At 50.6% G+C, this 27,471-nt stretch overlaps 1 protein-coding gene across 1 annotated transcript; it reads right to left on the reverse strand.

Annotated features, from left to right (window-relative positions):
- Positions 1 to 612: 612 nt before the first annotated feature.
- ETF1 (eukaryotic translation termination factor 1) lies at positions 613 to 12,863 on the reverse strand. Its single transcript, XM_027665238.1, has 9 exons — positions 12,669 to 12,863; positions 11,777 to 11,916; positions 8,310 to 8,448; positions 7,271 to 7,461; positions 6,623 to 6,752; positions 6,111 to 6,266; positions 5,492 to 5,556; positions 4,185 to 4,332; positions 613 to 2,640 (listed from the first exon to the last, which is right to left on the reverse strand). Exons 1-9 carry the CDS (start codon positions 12,829 to 12,831, stop codon positions 2,558 to 2,560), a joined length of 1,215 nt encoding a protein of 404 aa, XP_027521039.1. The 5' UTR covers positions 12,832 to 12,863; the 3' UTR covers positions 613 to 2,557.
- Between the last annotated feature and the right edge of the window lie 14,608 nt (positions 12,864 to 27,471).

Consider the following 27,471-nt stretch of genomic DNA (forward strand, 5'->3'; position numbering starts at 1 on the left):
CCCACCCTGTGCCCCATCCCCACCTTGTCCCCAGCCCAGAGCACTCAGTGCCACATCCAGTCATTCCTTGGACACCTCCAGGGGTGGGGACTCCAACACCTCCCTGGGCAGCCCCTGCCAGTGCCTGACCACCCTTTCCAGGCAGAAATTCCTCCTGATGTCCAACCTGACCCTCCCCTGGCACAGCTGGAGGCCGTTCCCTCTCCTCCTGTCCCTTGTTCCCTGGGAGCAGAGCCCGACCCCCCCCAGCTCCCCCCTCCTGTCAGGGGGTTGCAGAGCCAGAAGGTCCCCCCTGAGCCTCCTTTTCTCCAGGCTGAGCCCCCCCAGCTCCCTCAGCTGCTCCTGCTGCTCCAGCCCCTTCCCCAGCTCCGTTCCCTTCCCTGCACACGTTCCAGCCCCTCAGTGTCTCTCTTCCATGAGGGCCCAGAACTGGACACAGCCCTGGAGGGGCCTCAGCAGGGCCAGCACAGGGGGAAAACTGGTCCAGAGAGAAACATAAGCCCAGCTGAAAGAGCTGCCTCCACACTCCAGCACTGACCTAAAGCTGGGACTGAGCTGGGAGTAAAAAGCAGGAGTTTCCTGAACTGAAGAAAATAAATCAGGAGTCCATACTATATTCTTAAATATGGTTTAATACTCTTCTCCATTTCTGTACATCACAACACCAAGATATCACTGCTTGGGATCTCTCTGCAGAGGCTATATAGTAGCGAAGGCTAGGAATTTCCACCCCCGTTGAACGTGTTTGCATGTGTAAGTGTAATACATATCAGTATATATTGATATACACATCAATATATAATGCAATATATATCACTGAAGAGAACACATTGATTAAAGAAATACAAAAATTTGGCATCATTTCCAAACTTAAATAGTAAAAATAAAAACTACAAAAAGGAGCTGCATACCCTAATGTATCATGTGAAACAACAAGCAGTATATTCAAAAATGTAAATTTACATCCAATTTTTGTGGTCTTGTCATGTCACATTAGACCCATTTACAATGGCAGAATCCAGAACATACCGCTGTGAGGGCCCCAGGGGTGCTCAGACCTGGCTCTGGGCACAGCCACGGCACACCCAGTCCCACCTTCCGCGAGAATTCCAGCTTGGATGTGAGAGCGACAGCAAAGCCACCTGCCAGGTTAGAGACCAGGGTAACAAATTGTATTGCTCACAGGAATTTTGGACCTCAAAGAACAGCGTGGCAGAGATTTTAAGACAAGCTCCCCCTCCGTTCAAGTGAACCAGGATCATGGGACAAGAGGCAGGTTTGCAGCCGGCGACGCACCAGGAGGGCAGGACAGGCCCGGCTCCCACGGGAGTGCCAGGGACCCACAGCCCGGGAAGAGGCAGGACCAGAGCCCTGGGAAGAAGCAGGACATGTGCATGTGCATGATCTGTGCCAGTGCTCCCCTGGCCTACAGGACCCCCCACACCCGGAGCGGGTCGGGCCGTGCTCCGTGGAACAGGCAGGACACAGAGCCTTGGGGGTCTGGGGCACCCAGGGGCTTTAACCCATGAAGGGCACATCCCCTCCAGGACAGACACTGCCTTAGTGCTGGGAGATGGTGTCCCCAGGGCCTGTGCCAGCACTCCAAGGGTTGGTATCCAACGTTCCACACCCCCAGCACTAAAGTTTCAGCCTTCACTGACTCAGTATTCCTGTAAAATACCCACTTCCCTTAAAGAACTGTGGGTTCAAATTCACATAATCAAGGAAACCTTACGCAGTCCTAAAGCAAAAAGAAAAACTTACTGAGGAACAAAAAGCCAAGTGTACCTTACTTCACTGAAATCTCATGTTTATTTTTGTCAAGACTGAAAAAAAAAAAAAAATAGAATTCCTGAAGGCTGCACTGTTCAAATCCAAATTAAGCCCGAGACTTCAGCAGCATTTCCATTGCAATCCATGAAGTGCATTTCCTAGTTTATAAGAGCAGTGTTTCTGCAAACAGATTAAAGCACGTTTGGCTGGTGAGCCTCCCCAAACCATTGGAATTTGCAAGCCACACGTTATGAACTAGCACTCAGGTCAGTGCCTCTTCAAGCTTTTGAAGAGAATGGCTCCAACCTCGTTACATCTCTTCTGCAGCCTAAGCTGAGAATGCCATGTAAATGGGTCACGGCGCTGCCAAATGCAGCGATTGATTTCTCCAATCAAAGTATAAAGAAACAAACCAGTAGGATCTTACTTCTATTAATTTTTGAAGGAAGAGGTTTACAGCAGTTAATGTATCATGAAGGTTAAAAAAATCATTTCCATAAAATACAAGAGCAACCAATTTCACCATTGAGTAAAAGTAAAAACTGGGATTCTTTTTTAAATTAGTCCAAAGTGGCATATAGGAACTTAGTAGTTTGCTGCTGTACTGACACTATGACAAATCAAAGTGTAGGGTTTTGCTTTCTTAAATCCAATGCTTGTGGATCAAGTTCTGGAAATGTTCCAATTCTAAGGCAGGGATCTGTTGTGTTTTCCACCATGAGTTTGCTCCTTGGGTTGGATGCTGGAGGGGCGAGGCACGTTTTGCCGGACCCAGGTCGACTACCTAGTAGTCATCAAGGTCAAAAAATTCATCGTCTCCTCCTTGGTATTCCATGCCCTGGAAGTCCACTCGGTACCGCAAGATACCTGGCAAAGACAACATGCTTTAGCTTCTTCAAAATTCCACCTGAACAGTTTCCTGAGCCCTGGCTGCACATCCAGAGCTTCCCAATTAACGCTCAGCAGCCGGCTCAGGCTCCTGCTGAGCCCTGCCAGCAGACACGCAGCTGGAGTGACAAATCCACAGGGAACTCACGGCCAAAAGGAAGGAATGCCCACCTGCCCAGCCAGGCCAGATTCCTCCTGGAAGAGCTGAGCCCATTCTAGAATCGTATCACAGAATCATGGAATGGTTTGGGTTGGGAGGGACCTCAAAGCTCATCCCCCCCCGCCATGGGCAGGGACACCTTCCACCAGCCCAGGTTGCTCTAAGCCCCATCCAACCTGGCCTTGGACACTTCCAGGGATCCAGGGGCAGCCACAGCTTCTCTGGGCAACCTGTCCCAGGGCCTCCCCACCCTCACAGGGAAGGATTTTCTTCCTAATATTTCTTTTACGGTTGTATTTCCAAAAAATACCAGTAGCAGATCACTTGTTCCAATGTAACTGCTCCAACAGAGGCCTGTCAGTTAAATCCAGAGGGCAGCTGGCACTGAGGTTAATTTTACAGTGCAGGAAAAGCAGGATTTAATGGCTGTATTCCTGGACTCTTCCCACCCCAAACACCAACCCAGGGTTCTGGGAAGCCTGCATCCCATTTACTGAGGTGAAGGGTATTTTCAAGGAGTATTTCCCTTCCAGTCTACCAGGCCTGGGAGCACAGAGGATCCCACCATGCAAAGAGGCTGGATCTGGCAGGAAATTAAGGACTCCTGGAATTACAAACCTGAACACTTAGAAACCTGTTGCTCCTTACGTAGCCAGAGAATCCAAGCTTGTTTCCTTCTGATTGGTTCTCTGGGCCTAGAAATTCCTGTTTCCAATACATTCATCCCTGGTTCACATCCATCAAGCCAAGCACAACCAAAGGCAGAGCTGGCTTAGCAGCAAAGCAGTCCCAGCTCTGTCCTGGAATCCCTGGCCTGGGCAGAACATGGAACGTGGCAGGTGGTTGTGCCCTACCCTGCCAATGATTTTTGTCAGCCTGAAGCACAGGATCCACCTGCACCTCTGCTGATCCTGGTCACTGAGCTCAGGAGAAGGACTAAAGCCTTCCAGGGTCTCATTGCTCCATGAAGTTGGGCTAAAAACACTTTGGATCCAAGTACAGGGAAGGTCTGAGAGCTGAGTAAGAGATCCAACTGCCCCAGGAGCTGGGCTGGGGTTTGTCAGACACAGTGAGGCAGCTCAGGGCCCTCCTGACATGCCCAGCTGGAAAGGAGGGCAGCCCCCCCTCTGAGCACTCTGGAGGACAGAGGGACTGAGGAACACAGCTGGACAGTGACAACTGCCCACAAGGCATCATCATCCTGCTGCACGTGGAATGAGTTCACCTGGACATCCCTGGTGAACACCATTTCTTCTTGAACCAGTTTCGTGACTGACAGGACTAAGACTAATCCCACTGTTGGTACCAGACTATCAAACCAAACACTAAACCCCCACCCCCACATTTTTCTCTTGCAATTTACCTCCAATTCCTCCAAATCCTTTCACAAATTGGGATCCTTCTTGTGATTTGTCTGTAACAATTTCCAATGTTGCTCCAAATTTCTTGTAGTTGTTTGCAAACCACTCCAGGAGGGGCATACTTTCTATCAGTTCATGTTCCTGCCCAGTCTGTGGAGACATTGGAAGGGAGAAATGAATAATAAAAACTGTCCTGGTCACTGTCTGTTTGGTATTGAGAAAATTCACACCAAAAGTTGGCTTTGGCTTAAAAATCACCACGGTTCTGTCATTCCTAAGAAAGACAGCAGCCTTAATGCTCCACAGGAAGCTTTGTGGTGGAAGGCATTCCTGACACAACTGTGTCAGACAGTGCTGGCTCAAGCAGAAGGCTCTTGGTGCTATAAAATGAAACAGGCCTTGTTTTGGGCCTCTCTAATCTGGAACTTAGGGCAAAAGCCAGAGAGAAAATGCCTTGTTTGTTCTTCTGCTCAAGTGTCACCTCATGCTACACACTAAGTTTTCATTGTTCCTTTAGACTTGTTCTACACCCTGCAAAGATTCCAGCCCACTCAAAGAGACACTGCTTCCAGTCAGGAGCACTGATCCATGCAGATACAGAGGCCAAAAGCACAGTTTTGTAACTAGAAGGTCAAGTGATTATTGACATAGACACACATCACTGTAGGTAACACTGCAGACCTTCCATGCACAGAAGGAATCAGCAATTCCCTCCAGCAGGGAAAGCAGCTGGAAATGGCCTCCCTGGCACAACTCTGATGACTCAGGGATGCCTACCCTTTGGGCAAGGGACACACTTTTTTGCCCTGTTTACTCTGCAAAGTAACAGAGACCCCCACACACCGCATCAGGGCTTCTGACCTGCACAGGCAGCAAATGACAGCTCCACACATCCAACACATCCTACAGCAAACACTGCCCTGCACCTCAATCCGTGCCATGCTCTGTAACCTCACAGTGGTTCTGCACGGACCAAATCAGTGCACAGTGAGCAGGGAGCAATGGTTTGGGACCTTGGCCTGCATGGTGGCCACCAAACTCCTGTAGTAGATAGTCTGAAGGTGGCCAAAGCCCCTGTCACCTCAGCCCATTTACACAGCCTTGGAACTGGCAGCAGGGAAGACTGGAGAAAAGCAAGTCCAGGGGTCACAGTGGAGGTGAACAGAAGAGCCACAGGTTACTGCCTTGAAGTCTCACATGAGTGCCAGAAGATCACCATGCTCATGTGCTTGTGCCAAACTAAGCCCAGATGTCCAGAGCCCTGCACCAGTAACTGAGAATAAACCCACAAGCCCCAAAGCTGGAATACCTCCTTATCTGTGAAGTGAGATTTATCCTTCTCTTGTTCTGGTGTCAAATACAGGATCTTCTCCTCTGAGAAGCAAGAAAAAAAATAGTATTAGGTTGGATAAAGGTACAAGATGCAGGTTAAAGGCAGCAAGAGACTGAGCACAGCCAGCAATTACAGCTCAGAGGGTCTGCTCACTGGCACTGCCTTCCTTTCCAGCTGAAGCTCTCCCAGTAACCAAGGAGGGCACAGCAGCAGGGAACAGCTGTAGTGCCAACACCAGAAGAGGGAGAGGCCCTGCTGTGGGCACAGGGTTTGTCTGCAGTCAGTGAGAATGGTGTTTCTGGCCCTAAGGGTCCCATCAGCCTCCCCTCTGGCATCACACTTTCACAGCTGGAAGGCAGGTTCCAGGCTGGCCCTGTGACAAACTGCCACCCTGGCACTGCAATTCCCTCTCTGCAGGGGAATCCTGCTTGTTACAAGATTTCCCCCCGAGCTGGGAAGCTGCAGGTCAGTGACCTGCCCACACAACCTCCCTGTGATCAGATCTCCTCAGGGAGCTCCTCCAGAGCGACCTCTTCCCATGACACAGTTCAGGTGTCAAACCCCCAAGCACCCTGTCTCCCAAAGTGTCACCTACCCTCCGTGCCTTGGCAGTGCAGGACATATCTCATTATATCCAGGTTTTCATAGACTATCAGTATCTCTACTGCTCCCATTTCCAAAGCTTTTAGTGTATCTTCCACACCAAAGCAGTACTTCCCCGTGTCCTGACTGATCTCATCGAAGTATCGTCCTGCAGCCAGGGCACAAAGAAAGAGACTGTCACCAGCACTCATCACACCACACACAGCTTCAAACAAGCTTCACTTGAATGCAAGAAGAAGAAACTGTCACCAGAAGGCCTGGAACTAAGGCAATCTCTGGTGAAAGGTTGGAGAAGGCTAAAGAAGATGGGGAGAAAAAAATTAACAAACACCCCCCCTCCAGTATTTGAGGTGCCCAGGTGGCAGAAAGGATCACAAGTCACGCTCTCAGCCACCATGGCAGGGCTGGGGCAGCCCAAAGGCACTACCAGGAGGCTGGAAGCATGACCAGCATGTTCAGTCACACGTGTCTGGCTCAGGAGGAGGCTGCACGTGCAGCACATACCTATTAGTTTTTTCTCTTGGATGAATTTCACATTGGAGAGGACCTCAGTTGACAACTCAATCGCTTGATTGAACCCATTTTCTCCTCCATATGAAATGTCAACTAGTTTGAGCACTTTGGATTGCAACCGCTAAACAAGGGAAAGAGGAGACAGGAAAAATTAAATCTGTTCCAGAGCAGGGCCATCAGATTCCTTCATCCCACCACAAGAGTACAGGCCTGGCAAGAGTCACTGCATTCATCTACTGGGCTTCACTTGCAAGCACAAGCTCTGAGTCAGAGGGACCTCTGAATGCACGATATTGAACCACAATTTTCAGGCAACAGGAACACTAAGATTTGGTTTATTGGAGTTTAATTCCTATAAAGCTTCTACTTTAGATTTGGGGAGACAAAGAACATGAATGCTATTTCCAAATCAGGGAGGACAGATTTCTTATTGGCACTGTTTTAAGAAAAGGAGATCTCCTGCAAGGAGGGATTAGGAAAGGGAGAGCTCTTTGGATACCCCACACTTTTAGTTTTGATCCAGTCACTTCAGACACAAGTTACACCCCTCTCGAGAAGCATCTCAGAGCTACTGTCGATATCACCATGTTACCACCAACAGCTTCGACAGGGGAGCTCTGCTCAGGAAAGGCCACTCACCTGATCAAACATGTCAGACTGACTGAGTTCAGTTTTGAAATCAGCTGACCCAGCCAGGACGAGCCCGGCCACGTTGACCTTGTCCCCGGAGATGAAGAGCTGCACGGCCGTCTCGGCCACCTTGCGCACGTAGTTGTGCCGCTTCTCCATCCGCAGGCGAGCGAAGCGCAGGGCAGACTGACCTCCCCGACCTGCACGAGAAGGCTGAGCCAGCCTGGGCACCACTGCACTCCAGGAGGGCTGTCAGAACATGGGCCCAACCAGGCCCTCAAGAACCAAAGCCAAGGGCAGCTGCAGCAGTGTGCCACAAGCCAAGTCGTGACACTCATGGCACAGGCAGTGAACAAAGAGAGCCCATTCACAGCAAGAGATTTTTCTCCACATATCCCATAGAGGAAAATATGGTGATTTTCTTTTCTTTCTATACAGACTCACAACTCTCTATAGAAACTGAACATCTGTGCACGTTCTGCATTTCCTTTGGTGCACTGCTGATGCAGTGAGCCCAGCAGCCCCTGCTGCACAACCTTACTGCGGGACACGTTTCTGCTTCATTTTGTCCCACCCCACTCTCCACAGGACAGTAGGTCAGGAATACCAAACAGTCAGTGCCTGACTACCACAGAGCATTATCGAGTGGAACTCAAATTTTCCTTGCTCCATGAGGCTTCTGTGCTTCTTGCAGGGAACAACTTCCTGCTCTTCACTGATGTTTGCACACAACACCACGGGATGCAAACTTTAAACCAAGTGGGATTACTACCTGTGCTACTAACATTTCATTAAAACTGTCCCAAAACCAAGTAAAGGGTCAAATGCACCAAGAAATAAAAAGTGTCACTTTTAGGATCAGCTGCATATTACCATGATTCATTAATTCTGACAGAAGGTTCAGACTAGAGGCTTTGCTGTCAGATTCCAAGGAAGCAAAGACTTGAATAGAGCTAAACCCCTACAGGCCAAGTTCCCTGCTTCCACCCCCACATCCCACCCCAGGACATGCTGCTGCAGACAGTCTAGAGGCAGACTAGTGTGTTACCATGCTTCTTTGGAAGATCCACAGTGAATTTGTGCAGGACTTCTCGTGTGTTTCCTTGCAGGGTTCCAAAGAGTGCCCCACTCCCATCTATTACAATAAAGCCAAACTTGCTGTCATCGGAGAGCAGCGCCGTGAGGGCCTGGAACAGAGCAGAGGTGTCAGTGAGCACAGGGGGTGAGGGACCCTGGCTCAGACAGGTCACCACAGACAGCACAGCTCAACCAGTTTTAGTTCTGTAGGTGTTCATTGCTGTTTGTTTTACAAATAAACTACAGGAAGAGCAGCAGATTCAGGAGCTGTGACTATTCCAGCCCATTGCAGAATGGTTTGGGTTGGAAGGGACTTTAATCATCTCATCCCACCCCCTGCCATGGGCAGGGACACCTCCCATTAGCCCAGGTTGCTCCAAGTCCCGTCCAATCTGGCCTTGGACACTTCCAGGGATCCAGGGGCAGCCACAGCTTCTCTGGGTAACCTGTGCCAGGGCCTCCCCACCCTCACAGGGAAGGATTCCTTCCATATACAATCCAATCTCATGCAACACTGTCAAGAGCACAAAGGAAACTCGAGTTTAATTCTGATCACTATTTCACAGCCTTGCCAGTTCCTCACCTGAGGTCACGGGCAGGTGTGACAGCACAGCCCCAGCGATGGGCTCAGGGAGGTGAGAAGGGAAATGATCACACCTACAAGGCTGCAGCACCTCCCTGGCTGGCACAGCTGGAAGAGTCATTTTCCCAGCACTCCAGCCAGGAAAGCAGAACTTGTTCAGTTGACTGTCAGTTCATTTTTGCACTCCAAAGCACTGACACAGCCTCTCAACTCGCCTCTACCACAACTACTGGGCTGCGGCACCTGCTGACTTCAAGCCCCACAGGCAGAATGATTAAATCTATAGTGTCTGTGGCAGATTCAGCCTTACAGAACACAAGTCACAGCAGCAATAGTTGTTCTGTGCATAACTGCTTACAGAGAAGACAGCCGTAACATTCCCTGCAAAATGAAGTTATCCTTCCATTTTCTTCCCTGTACAGGAGGCAGCTGAATTCATCCCATAAGGTCATTTAAGTTGACCAACAACTAAAGCACTGCACAGCATCAAGGGGTTTGAGTTACTTTTGCCCAGCTTCCTGCCCAGCCTTGCTCCTGGTGGTGTGGGACATCCCAAGCACCCCACCCTAAACTCCCATTTCAAGGGAATCTGTCAGCTTCTGCTCCCTCAAGGGCCACCTGAGCAGGTGGAAACATCCAGCACACACACTCTTTCTCATTTATACATGCCCCAAAAACTAATAGCCAGAATCCTCTTTCTAACTGGCAAACACACATCAGCAGGATGGAGAACTTGTCAAACTCCAGATTGGTTTAAGTCCCCAGTTTAATACTGAAAGTGATGGTGCTGGTTTACTGCACAGGCCCTTTAGCCTGCCTGCCTGATTAATGGGCTGAACTGAAAGGATAAAAACCATCAGTCATCCTCTTCCAAAATCCACAAACCAAGCTACAGCTTTCAAGCTTCAAAGAAACAGGCACTAAGGTTTAATGGAATCTCCTGGCCAAAATAAATATTCTGTATTAATTCCCCAGCAGTGGGATGAATGAGAGGAGGAAGTGGCATATTACATTGCAACTGGGACAGAGCCAAGCAAATCGTGTGACTGGAACAAATGCTCCAGCCAAGGTATCAAAATAAGTCATTGTAAGCTCTGCCCCTCAGACCCATCGGGTTCCGATCCCCTCGGGGAGGTGCTTTGGTTTCATACAGGCAATAAAACATCCAGAGGAATTCTTATCAGATAACTCTTGCCAGGCAGATGACTGCAGCTCTGATGTTCTTGATTCCCTCTTACTTTAATACAGTATCCAGTGATCAGTGATTTCCTCAGTCTCCCCTCTGTCAGCAATTCCACTGTTTGACCTATCAAGCACCAAAAAGAGACTATTGCTTTTTTTCTGTTCCTGCAGCCTGGACTGAGTTTCCTCCTTGCAGCTTTAGCCTGAAGGTGAAGATCACCTCCTTTCCCTGTTCCTTCACATCCCCTCCTCCAGATTTCCTAGGAAATCTGTGAGTGCACAGAGCCAGCTGCCCTGTCTGTTAGCTCAGGGTACATGCTGGGGGAAACATGGGGTTAAAGGCATTGCTCTACAACCAAAGAGATGGACAAAGCCCAGAATTCGGTGCTCACATCACACAGCAGGCTTTACAGTTCCATCTGATTCTGCAGAAGTAGAATAATCCCCTACTCCCAAGGGGAGAGCACACAGCCCCAGAGGGAGGGCCTGGCACCAATCACACCATCCAGAGCAGCAACGACCAGAGTCCTCTCAGGTCACTGCCACCTCTGCCTGAGCAGTGCCACACACCAGCACCAGTGTACTTGGAGCTGCCGCCTGGGAACAGCCTGCTGGGCACTTTTGGAGTGAATCAGTGCCCTGAGGCAGTAGCCTCAGCAGAGGACACCAAATTAATCCCTCTCCTGACAGGGCAGAAGGAAACCCACCCCTGTCCCACTGCCAACAACGGCAGGGACAAACACCTCCCTGGCTCTCTCCTGAATTCTCTTATTTACCTCTTGCTTTCACTTGCCTGTGGACACATGGACTCAGCAGAACTCTAAGCCTGGACCTGTGCACAGGTTTGTATTGTTGGTAGGCCAAAGATGTGTTGGGATTTCATCCTTTGTGGGGACACAGAATATCAGGGATGTACCTCACCTGTTCCTTCCTGTACTCCTACCCTTTGAAAGCCAGTAATGGATTGGATCTCCAAAAATCCAAGCAAACAAGCAGAACTACCTCACTGAAGGGCCTCTCAAGCCCATGTCACATGAGTTTGACAACAGGCAATTAAGTCTCAGCCCACACATCTACTGTGCTGAACACCCTGGACGTGGGGGGAATGGTGTACTGCAAACACTGAGAGCTCTGCACCTGCCAGAGCCAAAACAGAGGCAACAAACTGACTGCTATAAACCACATTACTTTAAATATGCCTCAAACCATTCATTTAACTTAATTAGATGCTGGATAAAAATAATCTCACTTTATCCCAGACAGATGAAGCACATGCCAGTTCTCCATCAAGGGTCTCAGTTAACACATCTGATATCAAGACTGGCAACACTGATAATTATCTTGGCAGTACTTTAAGGCCTGGCTTGGAATAAGACCTATGGGCCTCTGCAGTTAAGAAGAAAGCTCTCTGCCTCCAGTTACAGAGAGGAGCCTATGTCTGTGGGTGACACCAACTCAGCAGTCACGGGCTGGGCCATGACATCAGTGTGGCAGGAGCTGGCAGTGTCTCAACTCCCTTCAGCAAACATCACACATTTGTGGCCAGTCACAAGCCCTCCCCAGAGCATGTGCTCCCAAAAGCCTGCTGTTCCACAGGCTCAGCACACCCAGGTGGGCCCAGGCAGCCCAGCAAAGCAGGCTGACTTTGGCTGCTGCAACAGGAGAATTCTTACCTCTGTGTGGAATTTGTTGTCACACAAATACAACGACGTATTGATTGGTTTGAAAGGTTCAAAGTCAATGTTGACCTTCTTCTCTTTTCCTTCTTCTGTCACAATTGTTCCACAGTAAACAACCAGACCATTTGGAGGTACTATAAACAACACGATGCAGTTTCAGTTCACTAAGAAACATGGCAAGCTGCACCCATCACAAACTAACTGCCAGACCTTGAGACTCATGGCAAAGTTGAAATTAAAGTTCCCAAATCTTTAACTTTCCCTTTCCCCACCTCATTCCCTTCCAGAGCTCTACAATGGAAAACAAACTCATTTAGTGCACCTATGCCTACAATGATCTGTTAAACCCAGGAGCTTGCAAACTCACAGGACCCAGAGAAAGGTTGAAGAGCCTCAGGAGCTCTCCTAGTGCTCATACAGTGATTTACAGACTGACCATCCCAAGGAAGGCCACATGCCAGTGTAAAGGCAATAATGATGAACTCTTTCAGTGCTCATTTTAGATGGTCTGGGTCTGTTCCCTCCCAAATGATGGCAGCTGCACAGTGCATAAGGCACACAGAAGTTTCTGCTTGATGCAAAATCACTTTAATGTAAATGAACTATTGTGGAATAAATAACTCCTAAATCTGGCCAAGTTTAGCAGAATCAGCACTGCTAAGGACAGAATCATGAGCCTGCTTATTAAAGACAAGGACCACCACACTTTTCTAGTCCCAAAGTCCACCCCTGTAGTAGCCATCCAAGGGCAACATACCTGGAATATCAGTGCAAAACAGCAGCACAGGCCAACAGATTTGATTAGCGGAAAACTGCATAGTGCAGGAACTTAAGGCTGCTTCCAAGAAAGGGAAGTGTGCCAGCATCCATACAAGCTAGAAGTTACCTTTGTTATAGAGTTTCAGTCTTTGCTGTACAGATGTAATGGCTCCCAGTACTGAAAGGCGATTCACTCGAGATTTAATGTTGGAGGCAGTGCCAAACTCGTCCGCCAGCATTTTCGCCACTCGCGAGATCTGGTCTTTGGGGGGAATGATCAGTGATATCATGCTGGTACCATTGCTGAGAAGGGAAAAGAGAGGGGTTGTGAGCAGCCAGCCACCAAAGCAACAAGTGTACCCACACGATATTCCATGCATGCCATTGTCTCCCATCCCTCCCGCCTCGCCAAGGATGTTTCTTCACTGCTACCAGTGTAATTCCCCTTCTGCTGGACAATAATGGGACAGTAAAGAAAATAAAACAGGCTCTTCAGAGGATTTGACTCTATAACCCAGTGTTCAGGTTTGCCACTACCAAGCAAGTCCTCCAAAAGCTGCTTGTTAAACCTGGGATGCTACTCTGGGAAAAAAAGAACACACATGCAGGCTAAGGGCTGGGAGCTGAAGGCAGGGAAGCAGCTCCCAGCAGAGATTATTTAAAACAGTGCAGCCACATACTTTAAGGACCATTCCATTTGTTCTCAGACAGCTGGAGCACCAGGCGGCCCAAGTGCTGTTTTAACACTTTGTTTTCCTCAGATTAATAGAGAAAACAAAACTGGAAGGATCCCTTTGCCTCAGTCAGCCTTTTCTATTTCCCCACTAGCACTCTGCTCTCCAGAGCATCTCCCCAGCTCTGGCAGCTGCTTTCACTAAACTGTGCTTAACTACATGACTGCTGGTTCACAAGCACCAACCCCAGGCACAGTCAGGAGATAAGACCCCACAAATCACAGAAAAGGCTTAAATTACATGAAAATAAGTAAGTTTGATATTGATTTTTCCTACGGCTTTGGGATGGATCCTGCAGAGGTCTTAATCCCCAAAGCTGCCTCATGGTTCAAATCCATTCAAAGCCAGCATTGGGGAAGTTCCCATCTGCCTTCCAGCAGGTACCTCCCATCTGCCATTGAAGTATCCCAGATGTCTGAAGTGCTGCTTCTGCATTGTCTCAAATTTAACCCAGACCTCATGCTTCCCATTAGAGTAATGACAAAAAAAATCAAATACCTCATCATATCCTCCAGCCCTCTCTCAAGGGCAAACCAGCTAAGCTCTGTGAAAAAACCTCTTCTCAGGATTCTGAGTCAGAGAACCAACAAAGTGCTTTTTGGACATCAAAAAAATGGGGTTTTGCTCTTTTACATTTTTTAGGGGAGGAGAAGACTAACACAGCCCCTGCCTGCTGCTGTTCCAGACTGTCACTGCCTGAAGTGTTTGGGCTACAAAGGCAGCAGGGAAGTGCTTTAAAAAGCATCACTTCATTAGCCTCTTTACAGAAGTTGGACAGCCCTCTCCCAAAGATCTTCAATCCAGGCCAAGTTGAAACAGATGCTGGTAGGTCAAATAAGTCCCCGACCTTAAAGACAACTAATTGGTTTTAATATCCAAGATCCCCATACACACTAATCAAGAAAGTCACAAAGAGACACTTGCCCGTGTTACTCCCAGAAGGAGCTTTGAGCCATGCTGACAGCTCTCAGGCTTCCAGGTCACACCAGCCAAGAACACTCCAGATCCTGCTCAATTAAAGCAGTTGGTTACCCCAGAGAATGGCACCAGCCTTAGGGGAGAGATAATGGCCTATCATTCCCAGCAGGTTCCTTTGAGGAAGAGGCTGATCAGAATGAAAGCAACTCTTCCTAACTTCCCTGAAAGTAGCACTCATCTCTTCCTCTGAATGAAGAAAGTCTCAGACTTCCCAGAGATTAGGATATCACAACCTCCTGCATCAACTAAGGGCATCCCAGTGTGGCAGGTGGGTGCTCCCTGGCTCTCCTGCTAGGAACAGATTTCATACAATTTTTCCTGAATTGAGGACAGAGGGGAAAGAGCAGACAGAGTCACGTCACTGGCTGCCTGGGAGAAGAGCCCCGGCACCTACATTTCCTGTCAGTGAGCTGCAGAGCCAGAAGGTCCCCCCAGAACCTCCTTTTCTCCAGGCTGAGACCCCTCAGCTGCTCCAGCCCCTTCCCCAGCTTTGTGAACAGCAAGGAGAAGGTTGGATGTGCCCCCCCAAGATCAATCCTTCAGTAAAAAAGCCTTGTAAAGCTACCTTCAGTTTTTAAATGCAAGGCAGCCCTCAGATCCCAGTCCTGGCCCGTGCTGTGTTCCACTGCCCCAGAACTGAGCACTGAGCACCCATGGGATCAGACTGGGGGTTATTTGTACCACACACAGCACCTTAACTACAGAGCAGAGACACATCCCTGGCCCTTGGGAATACCCTGCCCAAGGTGACACAGTGGCTTTCACAAGCCCTCATGATTTATTACTGCAAACAAACAAACCAGAAGGGTCTCTCTGATGCTGCACTCCCCCTCACTTAAATCTCAAACTAGTTCAACACAGCACAGCACTGTGCTTGGTCTAACCCTTCAGCAAATTCCAGCCTGGATTTATATCCAAAAGCACCTTCCACTACCAACATCAAGTGCACTTCTTGGCTTTGGCAAGCTTTCACCACTACAGAGCCAAAGCTATTTTTGGCTCTAACCAATTCCTGCAGAATCCAGTGACACAGCTGGTGTGCAGCTTGCCACAGGAGCAGCAGCAGCCTGAGCACACTGTGGCATCCCAGGCTGCTGGAAGCCCGGAGCACCAGGAGCCAGCCAGCCTGTCACCAGTGTCCCCGGACACCCAAGGGGGGAGCCCCTGCCACATGCTGCTGCCACTGCCCCCCAGCCCAGCGGCTCATTAGGCAGCCAGGTAACTGAGGGGACAGCCAGCACCCCCTGCTTGTCTCCCTCTTCCTCCAACAAGCACAAGGTCAGGACTAAACACTAAACATCCCAGAATGGTTGAGACCAGCAAGACACCAGCTGAAGCAGATGGGCAACAGGAATCAAGATGGCTGCAGAACTCCCTCACACACCACTAACACCTTGCTATCCTACCATGGAAGGGCATTTTTCCCCTCTCCAAGCAAGCTTGTGCCTTCTGACCTTCCTGCAGGATGGCAAGGTCTAAAAAACCCTGTGGTTGCATCTGCTGAACTCACCACAGTGAGACAAAATGCAGCAATGAGTTTCTAAGAAAGCTGTTGTTCAAAAACACTCAGAAAAAAGTAGGTTATTCTGCAGAGGAAGACAATTTCCAGGTCTCCTCTGGGTCTTTGCAGCCTCAACGAGATGACAGGTATTTCTGCAAATCCCATCCTGCCCCCCTGGCAGCTGCGAGATGAGCTGCCACCAGGTTCAGCAGTGCATTTACCTGGGAATGAGTCAGATATTTCCCCTGAATCATCCTCAGGCCTCCCAAAATGGGTCTTTCCAGGGAGCAGACTCCAATCCCAGGGGGTTCTGCTGAGTGTGAGGCACAGGGGATGTTCCCAGCCTGGCCCCACACACCCAGTACCGTAGTGAATTGAGCATTCGATCCAGCTTAAGGGCAGCGCTCACACTGGCACCTGGGATCCAGCATGGAATGAGCTGCTTCTTCCCTGGATCACCCCCAGTGCTCCTGAAGGAAGGACGGACCCAGTTCCAGATTATATCCTGCTCAGCACAATCCCAGTTTCACAGCACTGCTAAGGTTTCCCCTGGTTTAGGACAGCCAGCCAAGCTCTGCCAGAGCAGCTGGAAGCTAATGCTTTCCGACAGAACTGAGCCAGGGAGATGGCAGCAGCTCCAGACAGTTGCTGTCCCTATTCTGGGCTAAGGAGTGCCTGCACAGCAGCCAAAGAGCTGCCATTGTAACCCAAGGACGTGATGCTCTGGGATGTTTGCTCTGCAGGAAAGGGCATCCCAGACACAGGCCAGCACAACGTGTGCCACTGCACGTGGGACTGGGGAGGGGAAAACAATCAGGGGCACCAAGGGCACCAGCCCACACACTGTAAGAACCACGGGGGCAGTTAAGTGCCAGCTCTGGGAAGGCAGATGCCCTGTGCTGCCTGGCACTGTGGGTACTGCTCACTGTGCCAGCCCTGCCAGGAACTGGCAATTAGCTCAGATTTATCACTGCCTGGAATGAGCAGCACTAGGTATCTCTGGGATAGAACATGAGGATCCAGCCTCCAACTTTTCCTAAAGCACTACAGGTAGGCTCCAACTTTCTCCTACAGCCTGGCAGAGAGTTGTTTGGGGAAAAAAGGGGAAGTAAGAACAAGCATATTTTGCTCTCCCAAGACAGCAAGTTCTTTAGAAAATCAAGGTTTGTGTATAGGACAGTCTGTTCTTATCATTAAAACTTTGATGTTAACAAAGGAATTTCAGGCAACTGTATCACAAAACAAACAGCCTTCCCAGACAGAGAGGCCTCAGAGCAAGTGTTAACAAGTTATCACAGCGAGTGGCAGCGTGGGCAGCGCTGAATCCCTGCTGACATAGGCCCAAAAAGCTGAAGGGGAAAGTCTTGCCACTCTGCCTGCAAGCAGGTACTACAGCATCCAAAGAGCTTGTTTTCCCTGCAAGGTCCTCCTGCACTGCCTAAGAGGGACCACAGAATCACAGAACATGCTGAGCTGGAAGGGACCCACAAGGATCATCCAGTCCAACCCCTGGCCCTGCACAGGCCCATCCCCAAGAGTCACCCCCTGTGCCCCAGAGGATCATCCACTGCACTGGGGCAGCCCCACCTGCAATGCTGGGGCAGTTTTGGGCACCACAATATAAGGAAGATATTGAGCCATTAGAGAGTGCCCAAAGGAAGGAAATGAAGATGGGGAACGGCCTTGATTTGAAGGTGTGGGAGGACACTGAGGGCACTTGGTGTGTTCAGCTGGAGCAGAGGAGACTGAGGGGAGACCTCAGTGCAGTTCCAAGTGCCTGGGCAGGGGCAGAGGAGGGGCAGGGACTGAGCTCTGCTCTGGGGGGACCAGGGACAGCAGCCAGGGAATGGCTGGAGCTGTGTCAGGGCAGGCTCAGGTTGGATCTCTGCAAAAGGTTCTTCCCCCAGAGGCTGGCTGGGCACTGCCCAGGCTCCCCAGGGCAGTGGGCACAGCCCCAAGGCTGCCAGAGCTGCAGGAGGGTTTGGCTGATCCTCTGGGGCACAGGGGGGGACTCTTGGGGATGGGCCTGTGCAGGGCCAGGGGTTGGACTGGATTACCCTTGTGGGTCCCTTCCAGCTCAGCATATTCTGTGTTTCTGTCAGCAGATGGCAAGTGCCCAAAGTGGGCAGTGCCCCGTGTTAGAGATGAGCTGCCACGTGTGCTCCATTACAGCTGGCACAGGAGCCTCCTGCTCTGGGTGTCCATCCTCACCTGCAGAGGTTTGGTTTCTACTCCCATGCCCATCAGAAGGAACAGCTGAGCAGACCCTTAGGCTTTCAGCTGAAACTAGAAATGGTATTGTAAAAGGCTCCCACTACCTTACACAGTGAAATGGTGACCTGAACATGCCACACAAACCAAACCAGCAGCACCAGCCACAGCTCCCCTCAACTTGGCAGACAAGAGCAGCCATAGCCAGAAGTGTGAGAAGGAACAGTCAGTCAACCTGTCTCCTGCAATTCAGAATATTTGCTGGCACAGGAGAGCAGTAATTTCACAGACATGCTATATAAATAGCAGTGACTGGCCTGCCCTGTGGTATCAGAGACCTGACAAACAGCAGCTGAGCTGTAGCTGTTCCACAATGAAACATTTTACACTGTGTGATAGCACACTGTGTAATGTGGGGATACAGAGGCAAGGGAGGCCAGTCATTCTCTAGGACTCAAAATGAGCCTATTTTTACAGGGCACAGCTTCATGAGCATCTTGCTTTCCCCAGGAATCAAGGGCAGTGTGAGGCCTGGCAGGAGCACAGAGCAAACAGCTTTTAGATAACGTGATCCTAACCACATTCCACAGCTAGGAAGCTTTCCATGAAATAACTGTTGCCACACGGTGCTCCAAGCAATGTTACCTTCCCCAGGTAACCTCTGCTGGTCTCCATGCAGGGGGGACTGAGTTACTGGCAGGCACAATATATTCCCAGGAGCCCAAGCTGCCTGGACAGCCAAGACCACCCAAGCCAGACGATGGCTAAACCAGTTCCATCACTGACACATCCACAGCCAGCTGCAAGACAGCTGCCAGCAATATCCATGTAATCCAAGGCAGAACTCCATCAGGCACATGCCACAGGTCCAAGGGCAGAGCTGCTTCTGAACAAATATCCCCAGCACTGCAGGCACGTGATGCTTCACCAAAGTCGAGGGCACAGTCCACAGAATCAGTGATGTAAGCAAAAAATATTTTTTGATCCTGTATCTGAGCAGAGATGTTGAATGGAGTGCTATAAAAAGTAAGTGTCCTTTGGTATAGGAGAGTACAAAATTGCTGGTTTGGGTTTTCTTACAACACACAGGCCATCAGACACTCCTGACCCATCCCTGCCCTGTAGGCAAGAGCTCTGACCTTGCCATAGGGAAGCACACGCTCTCACAACTTATGAATTATGGCTGTGAAGACATAAACAGGTCACAGCTGTGCCCTTTAAAACTTAATGTCTTTTAATAAGACAAAGCCTTCATCAAATAGAAAGTGGCTCAAGTCCACTTGAGATGCCAAATCCAGAGAGACGACAGCAGATGTAAAAGCTGCACAACTTTTCCTGGAAATCCCATCAGCCTGCTAGGAAAGAGCAGGGACTCTCAGGAGTCTGGGATCCCTCCCAGTGCTTCAGAGGCAATGTCACCTGGAAGCCAAAGGATGCATTGCTTGTGAAAATATCAGCTGACTGCTCTGCAACAAACACAGCCAACATGTCTCAACCTAACTGCTGCTTGGAGGCAACAGCTTTGTGATGTCTCCATCAGAAACATGAACTCCCATCCCTGCTCAGAGCACAGCTCAGCAGGAGACAAGTGCTGCACAGACACCCAGACAGAGCACACAGCACTGGTGAGCTCAGAGTGGGACCTACCAGAGCTCCACTCAAGTTTAATGTGGAGTTGAGCCAAAAGCCACACTGTTGGCAGAACTTCCTACAGCACAATTTCAGCAAGAACCTCACAACCCGCACCTCAGTGGTGCTCTGCATTTCACCACAGCTTGCACAGGACTCTGGATCATCTACTAAAAGGCAACACCAACACAAGTTGTTCCTCAAAGGTTTCCAAGTCATCCAAAGAAGGGTATGAAGATAATGAAGAGTCCAGTTCCCAAGCAAAATTAAGAGTTCACCTCTCTGGATCAAGTGACACCTCTGAAGCAAAGAAAGGGCACAAGATGGGGGCAGGGTGGGTATGAGGAGGGGACTGCAGAGTCAGGAGACCAAGCCATTCTTTCCTCAGGAATCCTTTTCAGCACAAGCATTAACTGGAGAAATTGAGCCCCCCTCCTCTGAACTGAGGAAACACCCCAGATACCAAATTCCTTCATCAGTCTGTAAATGCCACCTCTACCCTGGACAAAGGAAAACCACTTAGCTGCACAGCATGAGACCATGCAGCTGCTCCCCCATGGCTCACACAATGCCAAGCTCTCCTGCTGTAGTCCTTGCAGAGCCCAAGACAGGAATCTTGTACACCATTTTCTGCTAATGCTGGCAGACTGGATAGAAAGAGCACTTCGTGCAGCCAGAGGAGCTTGAAGACAAACATTAAGGCTGTTCTGGAAAGGTATCCTGGCCTTGTACCCTAACCCATTGATCTTCTCAGAGAGGAAAAGCCCCCAGATGCCACCAAGCTTACTGAGTGCCAGTTAGGAAGAGAAGCATCAAGCCAGAACCCACCCTGAGAGAGAGAAGCAAGTCTGATTTCCTCAGTGCTCCACTCCAGCAGCCAGGGAAAGCTTCCCACAGGGAGGCAGTAAATGGCTGCTCCAGCAGGAGCAGAGGCAGGCCTGGCTGGTGCTCACCAAGGGTCAGGTGAGGCAGTGCTTCCCCCCAGCCTGGCCTGCTGCCAGGACCTGCCTCCTGAGCTCCACTCGCCTCCCTCCCCGGGGACAGCATGGAGGTGAGGGAAGAATCAGGTCACGGACTTCTACTGCTCCACAGCACAGCCTGGCCAGCTATCATGTGTCTGAGGGTGCACAGGAGCAGGTAACAGTGAGCCCTTGCCCACTGGTCCACCATGCACCACCTGCCCACAAGTCAACAGAGGCAGCTCCATGTTCCCAGTCCCTCCATCCCCAACTGGAGCAGCTCCAACACTGTGGCTGCTGCTCAGGCCACCACCCAGATCCCAAAATCAGTCGTGCAGCTCCAGGAACAGAGCCCAACCTCATCCCCTACTGCTGAGGAGCACTGAATCAGCACAAGTAGATCCTGCACACCCCACAGGCAAGGTGAATCAATGCCACCCCGAAATCCTTGGATCTAAGGAAACACATCACAAAACATAATTGCAGGGCCATGTTTGGAATAGGCCCTATTGGCTGCATCTGACCTCATGTGGAAAGCCCGGATACCCAATTACTGGTAAGTGGAACAGACATTTCTGCACTTCAGACATTTGTGACTCACTGGGAGGCTCAATTTTGCCACTGCTCCCCTGCTCTCCCTCCTCCCTCTCCAATTATTAATGCTCCAAGTTTAAAAGACTTGTTGCATTATGCTAATGGGCCATTTGGGTACAAGATGTACACTGAGGGACTGAAACAACAAATCCAGATTTGCTTGTTAAGATGTTAATGCCTCAGAGCTACATGGGAATAGGTGGCTAACAGGGGGGAAAAGAAATCATTGCCACCAAGCCAAAAAAGTCTGTCCCCTTTTGAGGTGCTCGCTCCCATCTCCTACCACGTCATTCCTCAGGGGCTCATTCATTAGCTCGATGTGAATGATGATCTGTGCATGAATCACACTGCTCACTAATGATTCACACAGTTTAAAGAGGTACCAGGCTGCTGAAGGACCCAGGGCTGTCAAACACTCCCTGAGTTCTGACGTGGAGCCGTTCTCCCAGCTCGGGTTCTTTTCAGCCACTCACTGGCAAGTTCTCTCCAAACAGCACTTCCTAATTGCTGCTGTAATTCAAAAGGAACAGGTAGAGCAGGCAGGTGAGAGCCCAGGAAATGTTTTACAACAATTAGACACAGGCAACCAGCAAGACATCAACAACCCCTTGGCCATTCTCCCTGGCTCCAGCTGCCTTCTCACCTGGCACAGGAACGGGGTGGCTTTCTCAGACCACACACCCTCAGCACCACTGAAACACAAGAGACACTGCCTCGGTCCTGTGACCAGCCCTGCTCACGTGAAATGCATATTCAGCTTCCAACCCAGTGCTATGGAGACTGGCAGCCTGGAGAGACTCCACCAGTTGGAGCAGGGAAACAGTGTGGAAGCAGCTGCTGCACATCCTACCTGCTCAGCTGCCACAGCCCTCAGCTGTCCCTTCTGCCTGGGACTATTTCTATTCCAGTCTCTCTGCAAACATCTCCCTCTCCTCACACTACCAGAAGCAAAAGGCAGTATTAATGATAACCTTTACCTCCTTCAGGAACTCCCTTGACAGAAGCAGGCTGAGAAAGCACCACCTTGAGGAAGCAATCTGGCTTAGGTAAGACCTTAAATCATAACCTCTTCCCTAAACACTCCACACTGTAATGGCAGATCATAAAGTCAAAGCAGAAAACTCACTATCAGTAAAGACAAATTCCACGTGCCACTCTGCAGACCCTCCTCTTCCAGTCCTTGCCCCACATCTGTCCCACATTCCCAGCAGTGTGACAAACAGCAGGTTACCCCAGCACTGGCCCAGTCCAAATTCCAGCTGAAGCAAGACTTTCCTAAAAGAGAGGTCCACTGGAGATACCAGTTTGAAGTGGAGAGACCCTCAAGGCTATGCCATGACTGGCACTAGCTTAACATACCACCACACAGCACCACTTGGAAAGCCAAGTAGCACCTTCCCAGATGGACCAGCTCACCCAGCAAGGTCTCCATCACACTCCCTGTCCTAAGGTGAAAGCTCCAGCTCTGCAGAAACAGATCCTACATCAAGAGAGCCCAGACCTGAGGCAGAGCCACAGCAACAAGCACATCCTGATAAAGAAATGATCTGCTGCCAGCCTGGGAGCAGGGGAGGGAGCCTCTGGACCAACACATCTCTGGTAGTGCAGCCAGAAGCCAGTCACAGGGATGAAATCCCACACCAAATGCTCCTCCTGGTACATGACATCCCTTTAAGCCAAGACAGCTGCACTGATACCTGCCTGGACCCAGTGGTGGTGTTACACTGAATTAAGAGTACATCCCTGCACCCAGGGTGCTGTGCCTGGGATGGAGCAGGAGGAGAATCCACATCAGAGTTGAATATCAACTATTCTGCAGTCCAAGTCATTCCAGCACAGCTGCACCTTCAGCACCACGAAGCTGCACAGCACTTGCCACCAGCAGGACAATCCATCCACAGGCAAGTGCTGCAGGTGCTCCCAGGAGTGACTGAGAATTTGCTTTGCCTAATCCAGAAGGGAAATCCAGCTCACCAGTGCAGCACAAGAGAACCCCAGCACCAGCAGTTTCCCAGGCTTTTGTTCAAAAGAAACTGGGAACAAGGCAAACCAGTACAGGACATGGCTGTCACTGGCCCCAGTTACCCCCCAGATGCAGCCCAGCAGCTGGTGCTGAGGTGTTAACTCACAGGAAGGTGGGCTCTCGGGCTGCTTTTGGAAAGGCTCATTGGTGGAACAGGTCAAGACTATCCTGTTTGTTCTCCAGAACCACCAGACAGGTCTCAGTCTTGCCAGCTTGCCTGGTCACAAAATGACACCGTCCCAGGACACCCCAGAGGAGGGTGTGCAGAAGCACAGCCTCCTGTCCCTGTTGCACAAGGCTGGGAAACAGGAGCACTGTGTGGCTAATTCCAAGGTTGGGCCCTTTCCATCAGGACCAGCAAGACTCCAGATGGACTGCAGGAGAACCCACCTGCAAATGATGCTTTCTGGGCAAAGCAAGTTGGGTAAATCTTTTATGCCCAAAAAACACACGAGCTTGTCCACCCTCAAGCAGAACTACGTTTCACTATGCAGGAATTCCCATGTATTTTCAGCCCTCTGTCCTTCCTGGTGACTTTTTATATCTCTCACATTTGGTTTCTCTCACATAGTAGATGCAAGTCTCAACCTGGTAGAATCCAAACCCAGGCAGGAAACAGCATTACTTTGCTTTCCTACAGCTTTGGAGACACCAAAACTTCTCTTTCTCTTGCCATTTCACCATTCTCCTGCTTGGAAACATTTCTTCCAGTTACAACCAGAATAAGTTACTTGTTCAGACTTAGTTTCTGCATTTGCCCTGTTCCCCCCACCTTCCAAAACACCTAATTTGGAAAAAATACTCTTCCACACACAGTTTGTCAGCCTCAGTTGTGTTTGCAGGCAGAGCCTTCAGAGACACCCTGCTTTTTGCCTCCTCTTTCCTGGTTTCAGTGAAGTAACTAAGGGCTACTGCTCTGAGCAAGTTCAGGTGTGGGAGATGTCTCCAGGGAACGGGTTCCTGAAGGTTTTACCACTGTAAGGGAGCTCCACACGCTGTACCAGAACCTCCTGCATGCTCATGGTGGGTCAGGATGCCCACCTGTTCTGAAGGTGTCAGTACCATTTCTGATTCCACAAAGAAAGCCCCTGTTTCTAAGACCTGAAGTTTTCCAAACACAATTCTGATGTGACACCCCAGGTCCTCTCCTAGCAAAGAGACTGCTTGTTGTTGCTGATACTTGATTTTGCCAAGCATTTACAGCTTAGATTAGCAAAAAACGCTGCCCATAGGCCCAGCTAACTATTCAGAACTGCAGAGACCAAAGGAACAAAGAGGGATTGTCAGTTTAGCACTGACACTGGAAAACTGCATGAAGCAACAGCAGAAAAGCCCTGAGAGAGGATAAGGGGAAAACTGTAGCTAAGACTGCTTCTGCTTGGGCTGCTGCAACCTCTACCTGGGAAGACACAGTTGTAACTTCTGGGGGCACAGTATTTCACCAAAGCTGTTCCACAAAACCTGCCTATGGACTGAAAGCAGAATGAATCCCTGTGTAGGGGAGAAGCAGAGATGTCTGATGAAAGTCTGAGCACTCCAAGCTCTCAGAGATGAATGACAAGGCTGGACTTCTGTCAAGGCCATAACTGGCTCATGACCAGCCTTTCACCTCATCTTCTTCTGGCCAGGAAGGTTAATTGCCTGCAGTGCTGAACTTGGATCCCAGTGCTGTCCCTCACACATCTCTGCAGAGACCAGCTACTTCCCTCCCACCTCCCCAAATCACAAACATCAACTCATTAACTTCGTACAGGGTCAGACAATTTGCAACTCAATTTTGAAAGAGCTGGGAGCAGATAAGACACATTTCTGGTTTAGGAAGCAAGTCACAGATACCAGCTCCTTCTAGTCCTGCCAGCAGAGATAGGGCTTTGAGCGAGGGTTGGGGGGTTAAAAATTGTTTCTCATTATTTTGACTTGACAGATTCTTTCTACAGACATCACTGAAAGAGCCTGCTTTCCTTAGCAGGGCTGGGAAAATAATCCAGGGCATTCCTGCCAGGGTGTTACCTCAAAGTTTGAGGCAGTCCCACCCTTGCTTGCCTCCACCTGACCAGCTGGTAAAGCTGAGGCTCCAGTCTTCCCCCTCAGTGCTCTGACCAAGCACTGCCCCTTCCCTCATCTATCCCACAATCCATAAAAGCACTTCCTTGCTCTCCTGCCCACTTCACATTTTGTTAACATCCTGCAGACTTCACTGGGATTTTCCCAAAACAGCTGGATAAGAGCAGAGGTGCCCCAACCACCACATGCCAATGGAATGTCTAACTCCAGCTTCCTCCATTTCCTGTCCCTTTGATCCACTGCAGGAACAACCAGCACATGAAACTGGGACACTCTGCTGGGTCACTATTAGGAGGACATGAGTAAGGGAAGGTGGAGACGCCAAGGAGTCCTTGGCCCTCCACATCACCCTGTTCAAAGGCTGTGCCCCCTAACCCACCCCAGAACAGGTCTTCCTACTCCACAGGAAGAGGAAGCGACTCTCCCAAAGGCCGGAAAAGCCTGTTCCACTGCTCACACCTCCTGTGCAGGGCAGCTGGCACAACTTGCAGCATCTCTTCTCCTTACTGGACCCAAACTAGGATAATTTTAGCCAGGGCTCCCTGGAAGCAGGACACGCATTCCCACACAAGCAGCCTAAGAACTGCTGCCATCAGCGCCTTCCTCAGGTGGTGGTTTGGCACATGTTTAACCAAGGAACAGCAGGATCACAACACCTAAGAGAGGTGCTGGATCCAGGGGGCTCAGCTAAACCTCCCACACAGATCTGACGGTGCCCATGGCACCTTTACCACAAAGCAGGTGTGCCAGGGGTCACTGATGGGGACCAGGGAAGGCACCTGGGCTGTGGCCCCAGGAAGCTGATACCCCCAACAGCCACTGCCCTTCAGCCTCCCCTCTGCCAGGAGCTCTCCAATACCTTTAACCTTCTCCTATCCCAAACAATACTAGAGGTGGGCACATTCCTAATCAGGGAGACCCAAAATGCCAAGTCTACACTTCCCAACTCCCCCCCAGACTCCCCCAGTGCTGTTACAGACACCTATTTCACAGGCTGCAGTGGGTGCCCGTGGCTTCCCAAGCCCTCTGTACTTCCAGGCAGCAGCTCTGTGCTTGCTGGGACCCCTGTGGGCACAACCTGTGCTGTTCAAAGGCACAGCCCAGTGATCAGCTCTGGCAGCCAAAGTCCACTCTGCCACAGGGAAGGGCAGCCCAGGTTCCCCACTCCCTTCTCCCACAGCCCCAACCCTGCACAGCTGCATCATATATCAGAGTAAAATATATTTAGGGAGACCTGTGGCTCAAGTTCCCCTTCTGCCTGGGTTAGTTTTCAGCTCAATGATTCCTTGCCACACAGAACAAGCCCCAGCACTGAGGAAATGGCAGAAGGGCAGCTGGGCCTCTGTGAAGGCCTCTGTGAAGAAGCCTGTCCCAAGGTGGTGCCTCAGGTACAGAGGCACCTGCTCAAGTGAGCCTGTGGAAACTGGAGCCACTGGGCTGGCCAAGGAGTAACCTCTCATTTTTATTTTATGAAAGTGTATCCTGAGACACACTTTCTTTGCTATTTTACAGCCCCAGAACCTTGAGATCTCACAATTCCTCAAGCCCAAGTGGGTCCTCGATCAATGTAACCAACCACTGTCGAATTACCCACCCAAACAGGCACTTTTGGCATGAGGCAGCTGCAGGAACAACCAACAATTTTACTTCTGGTGGGAAAAAAAGAAATCAAAGTGCCAGGACGATATAAGTGGGATTAGAGACCTGAAATTTAACACTACCCAAACTTTGGAAAAGGTTGCTTTCAGGGGAATGGAGCCGAGCCCTTCCCTGGAAGGGGTGAGACAGATCAAGTGAGCGTCAGTAAGAGAAGCACTCGAGTCAGCGCTGCCTCAGCTCCCGCCCCCTGCCCTCGCCCCGCTCCTTCCCTGGCCCAGCTGGTCCCTTGGGAGCAGCCCAAAGCTGCACGGGGGGCACGGGAGCGTCTCCTCCGGCTGGAATCCGCCCGCCCGCGGTGCCAGCTGGCACGGCCGGCCGGCCAGGAATGGGGGCCGCACCGGGCCCGGGGTCCCGGTCGGGACACGCACCGGAGCCGGCCCGCGGGGCAGAGGGGCCTCGGCCGCCCGGAGTGCGGGGGCAGAAGCGGGGGAGCGGGTGCGGGGCCGCCCCGCCCGGGGCAGCCGCGGCCCCTCCCGTGCGGGGAGCGCGGTCCCGCTCCCCCCCGGCCCCGCACGGCCCCCCCAAGGGCCGCACAAAGGGCCCGGCCCGGCGCTGCCCCGCCGCGTCCCCGCTCGGGC

Source organism: Corapipo altera, unplaced genomic scaffold, assembly GCF_003945725.1.
Source record: "Corapipo altera isolate COAL_440 unplaced genomic scaffold, ASM394572v1 111, whole genome shotgun sequence".
Taxonomy (NCBI): Eukaryota; Metazoa; Chordata; class Aves; order Passeriformes; family Pipridae; genus Corapipo; species Corapipo altera.